We start from the raw sequence: 15,350 nt of genomic DNA, 5'->3' as shown, positions 1-15,350 counted from the left end.
ATATGTTTCCCTGGGTAAATTCGGGTCCTTACTCCAGGGAGCACTGGCTGGAAGAGGCTTGAGCCATTTCCACCGGAGCCCCTCGCCTGCTGCAGGCCTTTCCATGGCTCACACTGACCTTCACCTCACATCACCCCCCCACCCCGCTAGCAGGGCCGAAGGAGGCTGCGGAAGCTGCTTGAGTCTCAGTCCCTGCAGTGGCAGAGCGCCACGAGAGACGCAGAACGGGGGCCCCCACTGCGTGAGTGCCATCGGCCAGCTGGCCTCTCAGGACCCTCTCCTAATGTGTAAGAGGAAGGGCTGGACCAGCTGATCCCCAAGAGGCCATCCAGCCTGGGACCTGCCTCTCTGCTGGCAGCACCACACAAGAGGGAGAGGATGGGGTGGGAGGTGGGTTTGCGGCTGCCTCCCCAGGAGAGGGAGCCCCGGCCTGGCCTCCGGGGCTGCCGGGCTGAGGCCTCCTCTCTAACGCTGCCCCTCGGCCCTTCTGCTGAGAGGCTGTTCTCGCACAGCACACCAGTGGGGAAATGAGGCTAAATGGATTTTTAAAGCTCTGCTCAGCTTCCCTGCCAGTGGACCTGAGTCTCGGCAGTTGAGCCCTTGGGCAGAGTTGAAGATGCTGCTGATTCCCTCCTAACTGCTAAATGAGGGATAAGCTACCAGAGGGCTGAGGGCTCAGTGGCTGGGGTTTGGGGGACCCCTCGGGGGAGGCATGGAAGCAGGGGAAACCAGTATGTCTGCCATGGACGGAAGGTGCCTGGGACTAGAGGCTGCTCCAAAGTGTCTTCAAAGAAAGGGACTTGGGGTCAGAGATCTGGTGGGAAGGGGCATGTGGGCAGGGGTGGGAGCTGCTGCCTTAAGAGAGGCAGTAAAGGGGCTTCCCTGGTGGCACAGTAGTTGAGGGTCCACCTGCTGATGCAGGGGACGCGGGTTCGTGCCCCGGTCCAGGAGGATCCCACATGCCATGGAGCGGCTGGGCCCGTGAGCCATGGCCGCTGAGCCTGCGCGTCCGGAGCCTGTGCTCCGCAACGGGAGAGGCCACAGCAGTGAGAGGCCCGCGTAATGCCAAAAAAAAAAAAAAAAAAGAGAGAGAGAGAGGCAGTATACTGTAGTGTTATGAGCTCTCCACCCAGACAGCCTGGGTTCAAATCCTGGCACCAGCTGCTACTAGCTTTGTGTGTGAACCTGGATGAGTCCCACGACTTCTCAGCTTCCTTATCTGCAAGATAGGAATGATCTTAACATGGGTTCCTACCTCAATGGTTGAAGGGGCATTTTTAGCTGACATGTGCAGGGTGCCTGGAGCTCTACCTGACATGTGGTGTGACCTGTTATTTTTATCATTATTGTCTTGGAGCTATATTTCTATAACCTTACATAAGATTCAGAACACGTCACTTGTCACTATCACAGGGGGTACTGGCGGGGATTCCGGGAGGCATCCCTTTGGCTCAAGCTCCCCTTTGAATCCCATAGGTGGGGCAGGAGCCTGGAGTCCTTCCCAGGCCGGGTCATCCAGAAGGAGCAGGCTTGCAGGAGATGATCCTGCAAGAAAACAGGCCCAACAAGCAGCTAGTCGTTGCCAGGGAGGATGCCAATTCCTTGCCTTTAATTGCTGAGCTGAGCAGTCCTCCTGGAGATTCATGGGAAAATGGATATTTTGGGAGATGCTTCCCATTCCTTTGAAGATCAGATGCAGTGAGTGGGAGGGAGGCCATTAAGGAGAAGGCCTAGAAGTCCTGGCAGCTCCTCATGGGTAAATGAATTAAATAGTGCCTAATGATTAGGTACAATTCTGGGTTCCCAGTCGCTACCGATTACACGGGTGTTCCTCATCATTCTGGCACTGGGGGCACCTGGAAAGGGCAGTGTTCCAGCCCTGCCCCCAGGTCAAGCGACCATCACCTCCTCCATCTCCTCTCCTGGGATCACAGAGGGAAGAGCAAGGGAGACGAGAGAGCACCTCACCCAAACCTCCCACCACCCATCCTGCAGGTGGAGAAACAGGCCCAGGGAGAGCCAGTGCACAGGGTCCCTTAACCAGGTACAGGTGGAGCTGGGACTAGAACCCAAGACTCCTGGCTTCCACTTACAGCAGGGCTGCCCAATTGAGTTATATGTGCCCAGGCACTAAAGGTTGATTCGGGTCATGTCAAGTCACCTTCGGGGACGAGAGTGGGGGTAGTTCATGGGGAGTGGCCAGGACCGGCTGCAAAGGTAGGCAGGACTGTGACAGAGGGTGGACTTGATCATGGGGGCAATGGGGACCCACAGAAGGGCTGACTCCAAGCAAGGGTGTGACAGGGTCAGATGAGAAACTAGGGTTGGAGATTGGGGTACCCTGGACAGGGGCAGTGGCATTGGGGATGGAGGGCAGGAAGGGTCAGACATGAGACTCACTTTGGAGGTGGAACTGACAGGACCTGGTGCTCTGGTGAGGGGACTTGGGGGGGTTCCTCCTGGAAGCAGCCCTCCCCATGCCCCACCAAGCACCAGCCCTAATGCTGCCTTTCTCTCCGGGGAGCTCCAGGGCAGGGCACCCAGCCGGGTGAGGGGAACAGCAGGAGGGCTCTGGTTCCCCAGTTCCAGTGCTGCCTCCAAGCCTTGTGACCTTGGGCATTTTTAGCCTCTTTGCCTGCATTTCCAACTAAAATGGGCCCGAGTTAGAGGCTGGCAGGACACGCAAACTCTCCTTTAGGTCTTCTGCCCTTCTTCCTACTTGCATTCTCCCCACACCTCCTCCAGGCTTTCTTCTCCTCCTGGGGTCCAGGGTGCGGTTGCAGACACACAAAGCTGCATGGTCTGGCTGTTCCAGCCTCCCGCTCAGTCCCAGCACCTCCCCAGGGCCCTCCCACCCCTCCTTGGCTGTGGCCCCCAACCCAAACCCCATTAATCCAGCTGATTAAAAAAAAAAGAGAGGGGGGCAGGAGAAGGAACTTGGGAGATCTGAGCTGGACAGAGTCTTAAGAAGCCATGTCATCGAGCCTTCTCCATCCTCATCTGAGGGGCCAGAGGGCCATAAGAGAGGAAAACTGTGTCAAAGGTCACAGTTGGTGTCTGTGGTCACCCTCTGTCACCTCTTGGGGGGGCTCTGAGCTCAGGTCCACCAGACCCCAAGGGTCCACCCAAGGGACCCCCCCCCCACCCTCCCCTCAGACAGCTCAGGGCCCCTGGCCTGCAGCTGTTGCTCTCTTGATAAGCAGGGGCCGTGAGGCATTGACAGGGGAGAGCAAATTAATTCTGAGGGTGACAGGTGACATAGCAAGAAGCTGCAAAGCCTGGAGGTGGAGGCTCAGGGCCCTAGGGGAGCAGGGTGTTTACATGGGGATCAAGTATCTGAACAAACCCTGCCCGGGTCAGTCGTCTCCCACCCCCACCCCACCTGTGGGCCTACATGCAAGGACAAGCCCCTGCCTACAGAGCTAAAACTCTGAGTCCCCCATCTCATGGCTGGAGGGCCCTGGATAGGCCTGGTATCCTCTCTGAGCAAAGTTAGGGCTTTCTGATGATTTCTGCCCTACCTCAGGGCTCATACCAACGTTAACCCAGTTTGTCCACTGCAGAAGAAAGTGTCAGACAGCCCCGGATGCAAATTCCAGCTTCACCTCTTACCGGCTGCTGAGCTTGGGCAACTTCCCTAACCTCTCTGAGCCTCGGAGGCCTTAGTTATATAACACAGTCACACGTAGCATCTTCCAGGGTATCGTGAGCATCAGCAGTAATGAGCAGAATACCCAGCAGAGCACAGAGCTGCCCGTTGGTCAATGGCGGTTGTACCCATGAATGGTATTATTGTTATTGTCATTGTCATTGTTATTTTCCCCACCTCCAACAAGTCCCAAGCTCTCCCCATCCTGTCCCACCTCCCAGGAGATGGTCTGCCCTCCACGGGCTCCCTTACTTGTGGTGTTGTAGCGGACACCGTAGAAATAGGCAGGGCAGGGTCGAACCACCAGCTGCCCTGCAGGGCTCTGGGGCCAGCAGGTGCCAATGAGGTCCACGGATGCATTGCACTGCAGTCCTGCGGGCAGAGACGGCTGGTGAGGCACAGCAACATCCCCCCTCCAGTGTCCCACCCCCCTCCTCACTGGGCCACATTCACAAGCCATCTGGGGACAGGACAGGAGCAATGACCCCAGGGCAGAGATGAGCTCCTTTTCTGCAGAGGAGACACCAGGGAAAGGAATCTGAATTTGATGCTATGGCACTAGGGAGACAATGTGGGTTCCAGAGCAGAGGAGAAACAGAGATGGCTGGAGGTGGTGTTAAAAGTTGAGATCCTGGGGCTTCCCTGATGGCGCAGTGGTTGAGAGTCCGCCTGCCGATGCAGGGGACACGGGTTCGTGCCCCTGTCCGGGAGGAGGATCCTGCATGCTGCGGAGCGGCTAAGCCCGTGAGCCGTGGCCGCTGAGCCTGCGCGTCTGGAGCCTGTGCTCCGCAACGGGAGAGGCCACAACAGTGAGAGGCCCGCGTACCGCAAAAAAAAAAAAAAAAAAAAAGTCGAGATCCTGGCTGGCATTTAGAGGCAGGCTGGATGTGCTCCAGGTCCCCTGCTCTGTAGCCTGAGGACACTTCTCTTGGCCCTTTACTTGGACCACAGCTCTTAGAATTCACAGCCTGGGACTTTCCCGGTGGCACAGTGGTTAAGAATTCGCCTGCCAATGCAGGGGACATGAGTTCAATCCCTGGTCCGGGAAGATCCCACATGCCATGGAGCAACTAAGCCCATGTGCCACAACTACTGAGCCTGCGCTCTAGAGCCTGCGAGCCACAACTACTGAGCCTGCATGCCACAACTACTGAAGCCCGCGTGTTCTAGGGCCTGAGTTCCGCAACTGCTGAAGCCTGCGTGCCTAGAGCCCGTGCTCTGCAGCAAGAGAAGCCACCGCAATGAGAAGCCCACGCACTGAAACAAAGAGTAGCCCCCACTCACCGCAACTAGAGAAAGCCTGCGTGCAGCAATGAAGACCCAACGCAGCCAAAATAATAGTTATTAAATAAATAAATAAGAAAAAGAAAATACCCACATTTAATATTTAAAAAAAAAAAAAAGAAAAAAGAATTCACAGCCTGGAATGGCTTGGAAGAGACCCAGCCAACCCCTGACTCAGTTCCCTCACATGTCTCTAGAACCAAACCACATCTGCTCTGGACCTGCAGGGAGCAACCAGCTAAAGGAAGTTGGCCCACCTTCCAGCTCACCTGATAACCACTTTTACTGAACATTTGTGCTCTGGTCTGTGCTGGGACCTTGGAGAGGACTGACTGAGAAGGGAACCATGGAGAAAAAAAGGGAGGGAGACACCACGTGGGGGAGTGGAAAGGAATCAGTAATCTGGAACCCTGGCTTCAGACTGGGCTCTGCTACTAATTTGCTGTGTGATCGTAGGCAAGTCTCTTGCCTTCTCTGGGCCTTAGTGTTTAATCGATAATGAAGTAGATGGATCTGATCAGAAATTCGTAATCTCAGTCCACTGGAAGCTTTACGCGTTCATAGAGACTTTGAAATTAATTGAAAAATTTGTTCTATACATGCAGTTGGGAAAGGCACCGTGGCTTTCATCAGGTTCTCAAAGGGGTCTGTGACTCAGAAAAGGATGTAAACAACTGGACTAGAGAGAGGATGTCAAAATCCCCTTCCAAATGTTTGTCCTTAATTAAGAGCTTTTTGGAGTGGAGCGTGCGTGTGCGCGTGCGTGTGTGTGTTGGAGCACAGCTGAAGCCACAGTAACACTTCTGGGAAGGTGGGGGGCTTTTGGTCTCCAATGGGTGGGGGCTGGGCTGAGGACAGTCCTGGCATCCCTCCTGATGCTGCCCCTTCTTTCTCTGCCTTTCCATGCCCCTCTCCTCTCAAGGTTGGCACACCAGTCCTGTGGAGACCCAGTGTGTCCATCACGATGGGCGAGGTTAATAACCTGAGACTGGCCATAGAGTGTACAGACAAGCCAGGGAGAGCCACGAGCCAATGAAGGGGTGGCATCTTCAGTCCAGGGCATCAGCAGCTGCCAAACCCTGGCTGAGGCCCGCCTGCCATCTCCCTCCCAGCTTAGCCTGTGCCCAGTCTCTCAGGAAACAGCACTGGGTTAAACTGGCATCCCTTACCTGCTGGATGCAGGGCAGTACCGAGCAACACTTGTACCAAATCCTGGTTTTTCTTTCTAATCAAAGCTATTCATAGGATGTGTGTGCAAATCTGGGCTCAAGGGGCAAAGGCTTCGAGCCTAAGTGGTTTAATTGAAAGAGAAAGAAATCTGGATTGGGGCTTAATGGACACGAGGAGATGGCCAGCTAGGCAGCAGGGGTGGGCCAAGCCCTGGCGCTGTGCCACAGTGAAGCCTCCACGAATGACATCACAGAGAAGTGATGGGGGTGGGGGAGTGAGGAAATCAGGTTGAGATTTTAATCTGCCATTGGGTCATGCCAATCGTGCTGAGCCTGGAGGAGGGGAGAAGTGGAGGCATGAGGCCGTCAGGAGGGAGGGATAGTATTATGGACCGTCCTCTGCTTCTCCAAAGGCCTTCTTCATGTATTTTGTTTGCTCCTCATTCACCCTGCAATGTCATTATTCCCCCTTTTTTTAAATTTACAGATTCATTATTCCCTTTTTACAGATGAGGAAACTGAGGGCCAGGGAAGTAAGTGACTTGCCCAGGGTCATGAGTCAATGAGTGAAAGAACCAAGACTCATAACGAGGTGTTTGGGACTCTAAATCGAGTGTCCTTTCTATTACAGCACACTGCTTGCCAATAAAGGGAGGAGAACAGTCAAAGAGGCAGCAGGGAAAGGAGCAGTATTTATTGAGGGCTGACTGTGTGCCAGGCACCTGCCAGGTGCTTTACATATACCATCTGACTTAATAACCTTCCTCAGCAGGTTGTTCATTCACTCACTCATTCACATTATCTCCTGAGCTAGACACTGGGAGCATTAAATGGAAGGTACCACAAGTGGTACCTGGAACTTGCCTAAGGCCCACTCTCAGTGTAGCATCTGCACTCCCTCCCTGCCCTCTCTCGCCTGCCCTGGAAAGTTCCCCAGAGTCCCTTCTGAAAAGAACAGAGGGCAGGGCAGGACTGGGCACCAACCACAGCCAAGACCAGGCCAGAGCCAAGGCAGGGACCCGCTGCTGAGCTAACGGCCCTCCTGGTCTCAAGGACCAGGTACCAGCCAATGCCCAGAGGCCTGACCCCACCCACAGCTGGTCGGGGATATGCAGGTGGGAATGGGCAGGGTAGAGCTTTCTGCCTCTAGTCCGTGGTACAGATTAGGATTCCATACCACCTACTATGGGTCTCACACCATCTGCCAATGTGGGTGCTAATTCTCCCTGTTTTACAGATAGGAAAACTGAGGCCGAGCAAATTGCCTATCCTTAGTTGCACAGACACTAAGAGGCAAAAGTGGGTTTTTTTTTTTTTTTTTTTTTTTTTTTTTTTTTTTTGCGGTATGCGGGCCTCTCACTGTTGTGGCCTCTCCCGTTGCGGAGCACAGGCTCCGGACGCACAGGCTCAGCGGCCATGGCTCACGGGCTTAGTTGCTCCACGGCATGTGGGATCTTCCCGGACCAGGGCACGAACCCGTGTCTCCTGCATCGGCAGGCGGATTCTCAACCACTGCGCCACCAGGGAAGCCCCAAAAGTGGGTTTTGACGCCTGCCCAGGGCTCTTCCCACTGCACCACATAGGTCCCCGGTCTGGGCAACTGGCCTTCTCAGCATTCGGGTGCACTGGTCTCTGTGCCCTGGGTTCCTCCGGTAGTGCCTCCCTCTCTCCCTCCCTCCCGTCCCTCGAAGCTCACAGAAGGCTGCGTGGAGGTGGTGCGGGGGAACACTGCATCAGACATGACCTTTACATGAAGAGCCCAGAAAATCCTGAAGGGAATGGAAGTCTTGGTGCTAGACGGGAAGGGAGAGAGAGTCTGCAGGAATGGAGAAGAGAAACTAAATGCAAGCGGTCAGGGGACGACGTTGCCCCTCTCTCCGAAAGAAAAGGCCTGCGCGCCCTGGCCTGGGCTCCAGAGACTGGGTGGGCGGGGTCCGAGGGAGGGAAGAGCCAAGCAGGGGTGTGGCCAGAGGCACAGGGCCAATCAGGAGCGGCGACCGGGCTACGACGCGCAAATACGGGCTAGAAAGTTCTAAGCGGAATTGGCCTCATGGTTTTAGGGTGTAGACAGATAGGAGAGAGATAGGGAGGGAAAAGAGGAGGAAAGGAAGGGTGGAGGAAGAGGAGCAGCGATCCAGAGGTCGAGGGAAGGGAGGGGGCTGCAGTCTCCGAAGGGAAGGGTGTACAGGATTTGGGGGGCCGGGGGAAACAGCCTTTGTTGAACACTGCTCTGTACCAGGCAATGTGAAGGGCACTTGATGAAATTCATGCCACCCATTCAATTCACTCCATCACTCTTTGAGAAGAAAAGCAGGGAGGGGACAAGGAGAGAAGGAGAGAGGGCGAGAGAGAGGAGACAGAAGACAAAAGACACTGAGAATAAAACAGGGAGAAGCAGACAGAAAGCGAGGAGAACAAGGTACAGAGAAAAATAATTTCAGAGGTACTGTGGGTGGGGAGGGACTGGATTTCCTAGTTGGGAAGGGGAGAAGGAAGGAAAGGAAGTCCTGGTGTCACTCAGCATGGGGGCTACAAGGACCTAGAGGTCAGGGCTGTTGGAATGTGATTCTCCAGGTCCCACTAATACAAATGTGCAGTCTCTCCTGCTCTCCTGGGGGATATGTTCCCCCTTGGGTAGCATCGTTCTGGGCTGAGGAGCAGCTTGGACCAGAGTAAACCCGCCTTGCAAATAACCAGGTAGACTTACCAGCCAGCAGCATGGAGCCTGAGTTACTATTAGGACCCAACTCCCCCCCATGCAGACCCATCACCAGGACCCCCTTCTGGTCAGTGAAGTAATAGGTGGGGAGAAATAAAGACTTTGCTCTTTATTCAACAAGTTTTACTAACCACCTAAGAAATGTTTTAGGAGCTGAGGATACAGTGCCTGTTCTAGGAGCTGGGGATACAGTAATGGATAAAATAAATGCCCTGCTGTCAGAAATAGAGACACAGATGTAGAGAACAAACGTATGGACACCAAGGGAGGAAAACGGGGGGTGGTGGTAGGAGGAATTGGGAGATTGGGATTGACATATATACACTAATATGTCTAAAATAGATAACTAATAGGAAGCTGCTGTATAAAAAAAATATGCCCTGCTGTCAGTCTACGGAGTTGGGGGTTGGGGTTGTGTGTGCAGACGGACAGACGTACCAGTTAACCAGTGAGAGGTGCTATGGAGAAAAAACAAGCAGGGTAAGGAGATAAAGACTGACAGGAGTGCTATTTTAATTTGGTCCCAATATTTAGGCAGAGACCCAATGGAAGTGAGAGAGGTAACTGTGTGCCTACCTGGGGGAAGAGGGTTCTAGAGGGAACAGCAGCTACAAAGGCCCCCAGGCAGCTGTGTGCTCAGTGTATCTGAGGTATTAACATTCCCGTCACTGGGTGGCTCATCCCCTTCACTCATGGGGCAGCTCGATCCCTTCAGAGTTTCTTCTGGGGCTGGGGTGGGTGGAGCCAAAAGTAACTCATAAAACTGGTCCTGTATCTTCCTCCTTCCCCACACATGCACAAAGCAGATGCATGGGGGCCAACACTCCAGTTGTTCATGGGAGCACTGGGGTCAGCCTGCCCCAGATCCCTGCGAATATGGATGGAAGAGGAGAGAGGAACAGTGTGAAGGGCTCCCACCTGCCTCTGAAAAGCACCTGCTGAGTCAGAGTCCTGGGGGGAACTGCTTTAATGAACAGAAAAGAACCCTCTGAAGGTGGGCTGTTTAAAACTTGTGCACAGTTGGGCACTGGTTTCTTCCCCCAGATAGATTATATAGTTCCCTTCCCATCAGGCTCAGGGTCCAGATGTACTCAGCAGATCTTTCCATAGTAGATAACTTCCAAGAAAGGTTGGAACCTGGTTCCTGTCCCCAGTTATGTTGGGTCTCCCATCAGGGGCTTCTGAATGAACTAGGGTAGGTGGGCATGTGGCAGCAGCCCTGCAGCTGGGAAGCCCATCCCCCTGTTTGGTTTAAGCCCAGGAGGGAGACTCAGCCAAGGCTGCCCAGAGGGGCAGCCACGTGGCCCACAGGCAGTCTCTGAAACACATACGCTTGCTCATTCCACGAAGGTGCTGCTGGGATGAATGGGCAGGGGCTCTGCCTGTGTCACCTGGCATGGAGAGGCCAGGCAGAGAGTCCTGCTCTTTGCTCAGCCACTTTGTCATTGGACTGTCTTCTCCTTGGCTGGGCAGAATAGAAAGATGCCTTTGTAGGGTGTGTGATTCATCAGGACATGTGTGTGATTCATCAGGACATGTGGGTGGGAGCCTCCTGTCCTGTGGGTCTATGGGCTCTTCAGTTTTGCACCTAGTACAGTGTCAGGCACATAGTAGGTTCTGAGGAATACTGGGAGCTGTGTGTAAACCCAGTATAGGTATGGGAAACTGCAGGGGCGTCTCTGCACCCCTGGAGGACTGACCATAGTGGGCCCTGGGTACTGCGACTTTCCAGGTGACCACATACATGGTGGTGCGAAAGTCCAGAATCAGGCCATTTGATTCAAATCTTGGGGCTACTGCTTAGTAACCATGTGTACTTGAGCAAATTACGTAACGTCTCTGAGCTGTAGGTTTCTCTTCTGTAAGATGATGATAAAAATAATTCCTGGGCTTCCCTGGTGGTGCAGTGGTTGGGAGTCCATCTGCCGATGCAGGGGACACGGGTTTGTGCCCCGGTCCGGGAGGATCCCACATGCCACGGAGCGGCTGGGCCCGTGGGCCATGGCCGCTGAGCCTGTGCGTCCGGAGCCTGTGCTCCGCAACGGGAGAGGCCACAACAGTGAGAGGCCCGCGTACCACAAAAAAAAATATAATAGTAATAATTCCTAACAGTATTGTTTGATGACTGAATGAGATTGAAGCACTTAGAATGGTGTCTAACATACAATAGGCACTACGTAAACATTAGTTGTTATTATTAGTTATTACATTAATTATTATTATCATTGATGACCTTAAGACAGGAGATGACCCTGGGTCCTTGTCAGTGCTATGATTCCATTTATCTCTGATGTCCTGGGTCAATAATTCTATTACTTTCTGGCATCGTCATATTCCTGCCATGATTTTATGAGTTGTCAAGTCTGTGATCTGCCACATGATGGAGCCTCAGCCCTGGGGACCCACCTTCTCCCTGCTCCTGGCATGTGAGAGGCCCCCCAAAGGCCCCAGCTCAGTGCCAGCCACCCCGGCCAGACGCCCATCCATCTGTCTCAGTCCCTCCACCCCACCCTCACCATCTGTCTCTACCAGTGCCCATCAGTCTGGGTAGGTCTTAGCATCGGAAGACAAATAGCCCATTTTCAGAGGCTTCTGTGGAAGGTGATGGATTGTGTGCCCTGAAGCCAGGCAGGCTGGACGGGGCTGGGGGTGGGGGCACAGAGTACAAATCATCGGGAAATGAACGACATTCATCACGGCCTGCTGCCTCCAAGGACAGGTGACACCTTCGTGGGCTCAGGGACGTCACTGCGCAGGAGCACAGAAAGCAAGTCACTGGAGACTGACCTGGCGGCCGTGCAAGGGGCTGGGATCGGGGGGAGCTTCTTCTCAGGCCAGGCCTCCGAGCAGGTCTCTTCCCTCCCAGTCTTTCTCCAGACTCTTGCTCAAGAACTTTCTGTTCCTCATGGCCCAGCTTAGCCAACTGTGCAGCCAGATGCTCTGGGCTCCCAGTACCTCCCCAGGCTTACTCCTCTTCCCTCCTGACCCCTCCCCTGTTCTTCCACCAAACCCACCTGCTAGTCCTCAGTCAACTCTAGCTTCGGCTCAGAGCATTGGCTCTTCTCTGCCAGTCCCTGCTCAGAGTCTCACCTTGAAACCTCTTCCTTCAGGAAGCCTTCCTGGATTCATACCACCCCAATCTAACCTCCCTGCCACCTCCATTGTAGTGAGCAATTCATGGCAAGTGCCTGCCCCTCATTCCAGCTACACAGTAAGCACTTTTAAAAGCCTGCTCTTACCAACAATAATAAATAATACTCAGTAGTGGTATGGCCCTCGACAGTTTGTGAAATATTGCCATTAAACATAGCGCATTTAATCATAACAGATCCTTGAGGCAGGTGTCAGCCCTCCCACCCTACTCTATAACTGCAAAGTGAGGCTCAAGGGAGTCAAAGGCATGCTCATCCCTGTGGCTATCGGGGGGCCCCTAGGGCAGACAGGCCGAGACTGAGCGCCACCCTGAGCATGGGAACCCAGTCGGTGCTCCAGGTCTGGTGCTTATTCTCTCGCTCCCCCAACCCCCACCCTACTGAGGGAACAGCAGGCCAGGGGGCAGCTGCCTGGAGCTGTGGAAGCCTCCTCTCCCCGCAGGCCCAGGTTCAGAAACTCCCTGCTTCCCTGCTAGCACGTGGAGGCCATTTCTCCAACAGCGCGGGCCTTGCGCCTCATAGCACACATGTGTTTATGAACTTGACTCCCATACCAGACTGTGAGCTCCTCTTTGTTCTCCCAGGGAACGTGGGGCCTGGCGCACAGTAGGTGCTCAGTTAATGAGCTTGATTGAATCAAGGAGAGAGACCTGCAGAGGAAAATGAATCACCAAAGAACAAGCCTCCCAAAGACCCTCAGGTGCACCTCTCCACCTTCACTGGGCAGCAGCATCCCCAGGACCCTGGTTAAAGGGACCAGGATGAGGGTTCAAGGACCACACCCCAAATTAGAAAAGGCATGGCCTCAGGAGCCCAAAAACCAAATTCTTACATGCCTCAGTTTCCTCATCTGTACAAATATCGCATCTTAAACTCTTGTGAGGATGAAATAAGATTATTATACAAAAGCACTTTGTCAATGGTGAAGTTATACAAGTATTAGTAATATTTGCAGTTAAGCAGTATTTTCTATCGAGGAGGGGTAGAGCACGGTGGTCAAGGATGTATCTGGGAACCAGGCTTCCTGGGCTCAAATCAGCTCCAGCACTTACAGTTCTGCTCTGTGCCTCAGTTTCCTTATGTGTAAAAGGAGGATAACAGCACCTGCCTCAGGAGGTCGTTGTAAAAACTGGGTGAATATACAGATGGTCGCCGACTTAACGATGGTTCGACTTTAATGATTTTTCGACTGTACGATGGCTTGACAGCAATATGCATTCTGTACAAACCACACTTCAGATTTTGAATTTCGACCTTTTCCCAGGCTAGTAACATGTGGCCCAGTCCTCTCTCGTGATGCTGGGCGGTGGCAGCCTCGCGATCGTGGGACTGAACAGCTGACACACTGACAGCCGCCCTGTACCCAGACGACCATTGCGTTTTTCGCTTTCAGTACACTCTTCAATAAATGACAAGAGATATTCAACGCTGTTATAAAATAGGCTTTGTGTTAGATGATTTTGCCCGACTGTAGCTGATATAAGTGTTCCGAGCATTTCAAAGTAGGCTCGTCTACGCTATGCTGATCGGTAGGTTAGGTGTATTCAGTGAATTTTTGACTTACGATATTTTCAATTTATGATAAGTTTATCTGGACGTTACCCCATTGCAAGTCAAGGAAGAGCTGTATCTCAAATACCTCGGACAGTGCCCCACACAGAGCGCCCTACATATTATGCTTCAGGCATTTTTAGCAGCAGCAAACAGCGGCCTTTCTTCCTCACTGACGCCTGAGTCACAGCCCAGCCCTGCTCTCTGTTGGTTCTCACAGCTGCAAGGGCTGGGGCGACTTCCCGTGTTGTCCACCCCAAAGCAGGGAGGATAACTGCTTGGCACCCTTGCCCCAAGCTCCTCTGTGCCCTTGGCTGATGCTGTCACCTAATTGCAGCTCTCTTTCCCACCACACTTACACCCAACTTCAGGATCCTGCTCAACACAGCACTCCGTGGATAGATGATGGATTGCTTGGAGCCCCAGAGGGGAAATCTCTCTGCTGTTCCTGCCCCAGGGCATGGCTCTGTGTGCAGGCTCTGGGAGCCCTGGGGTTGGGGCGGTGGGGACCTGGAATCTTGCAGGGGGCAGATGGGGGTGCTCACCAGAGATGTTGCCGGCCAGGGACAAGCTCTTGCAGTGCTGGTCCTGGAGGGAGGCGGAGATGGAGTGCAGCCCCAGGAGGAGAAGGGCCTGTGGGCGCAGGGAGGTGAGGGACACAGTTAGACTGTGTCGTGAGTAGTCTGGCCTGGAGCTTCCTGCTGCCTCCTCTTGTCCCCTTCCTACCCATCTTATCCCAGACACACACCCCTCCCCCACCGGCCCAGCCTCCCTGCCCTCCTCCTCCGTGTGCTCTCTGCCTATGAGGTCTGGGGCTGCCCTGCTCTCTGAGGGGCCTGAAAGGGAGGCAGGTGACAGCAGGAGCCCAGGTTCCCAGGACAGAGGGGAACTTTCTCCCTGGGGGCTGGGGGCCTCCAGAGAGGCTCTGCCTGAGCAAGCCACCTCCATCCTCACGGAGTCTCAAGGGTGGCCTAGGCGTGCCCCGACACACCCACACCCTCCCACCTGCCCCCACGAGCATCCCCCCCCCCGACATGGGCTCACAGAAGACCCCCATTAGTGAGCCTCCCTCCCTCCCTCCCCAGCTGCAGGAGCTCAGGACCTGTGGTTAATGAGCTGCCTCCTGGGCCCTCATCCCCGTCCAGCTAATTACTGGTCACTACAAATTGTGCCTCACCATTTACCAAGTCATTTTATATCCGCGATGGTACTTCATTCTCTGTGGGGCTGGCTGGCGTGGCTGTCCCTGATGAGGAAGCTGAGGCCCAGAGAGGTGAAGGGATAAATGTGTCTGGAAAGATGCCTGCCCTAATCCAGGGAGAATCTTTGCCTCTTACCCTCCCTGGGGACTCTGTGTCACTCTGATTCCAAAATTTCAGCCCACTTGGGGGGAATGGCATGGGTCTCACACTTAGAGGGCTGCCCCCTTCTTCAACTAACACCCGCACATAATCATTGTGTCCCCTCCCTTAAGGTCAACACCTTCCCTGTGGATTTAGAGTCAAAAGAGACCTGGCATCCAGCCCCAGTTTCACTGTGTTGCCATGGGCAGGTTACTTGACCTCTCTGTGCCTCGATTTCCTCACCTGTAAAGACGGGTGTAATAGCCACCCCACCACCACTCCGCCAGGCTTACAGGACGCAGTGTATGTAGAAGTCCTCTGTGAGCAGCACAGCTTGATCCAAGACAGGAGGGATTTTGTTTTGCTCATTGCATTCTAATTTGCTGAATATATTACATTGTGTTTCAGGTCTCCAGCAGGCACTCAATAGGTCACACTGATTGATTTGAACTTGGTGATTCTTATTTAGTCACGGGTTGGAGG

General features: G+C 53.9%; 1 protein-coding gene across 4 annotated transcripts in view; it reads right to left on the bottom strand.

Annotated features, from left to right (window-relative positions):
* CRHR1 (corticotropin releasing hormone receptor 1) overlaps window positions 1-15,350 on the bottom strand; it is a 52,547-nt gene that overhangs the window by 14,986 nt on the left and 22,211 nt on the right. For 2 of the 4 annotated variants that reach the window (XM_059048775.2, XM_067021023.1), the window contains exons 2-3: window positions 14,070-14,157; window positions 3,902-4,021 (exon numbers count right to left, since the gene is read on the bottom strand). In XM_059048775.2, coding sequence (XP_058904758.1) covers window positions 3,902-4,021; window positions 14,070-14,157 — 208 coding nt within the window. The remainder of the gene's footprint in view (window positions 1-3,901; window positions 4,022-14,069; window positions 14,158-15,350) is intronic. The other 2 variants (XM_067021024.1, XM_067021025.1) reach the window with 1 other exon arrangement.

This window comes from Kogia breviceps, chromosome 19 (genome assembly GCF_026419965.1).
Source record: "Kogia breviceps isolate mKogBre1 chromosome 19, mKogBre1 haplotype 1, whole genome shotgun sequence".
In the NCBI taxonomy this organism is placed as follows: Eukaryota; Metazoa; Chordata; class Mammalia; order Artiodactyla; family Physeteridae; genus Kogia; species Kogia breviceps.
Note: the sequence above shows the minus strand (reverse complement) of the source record. Positions and strands in the feature narration are given on the sequence as shown.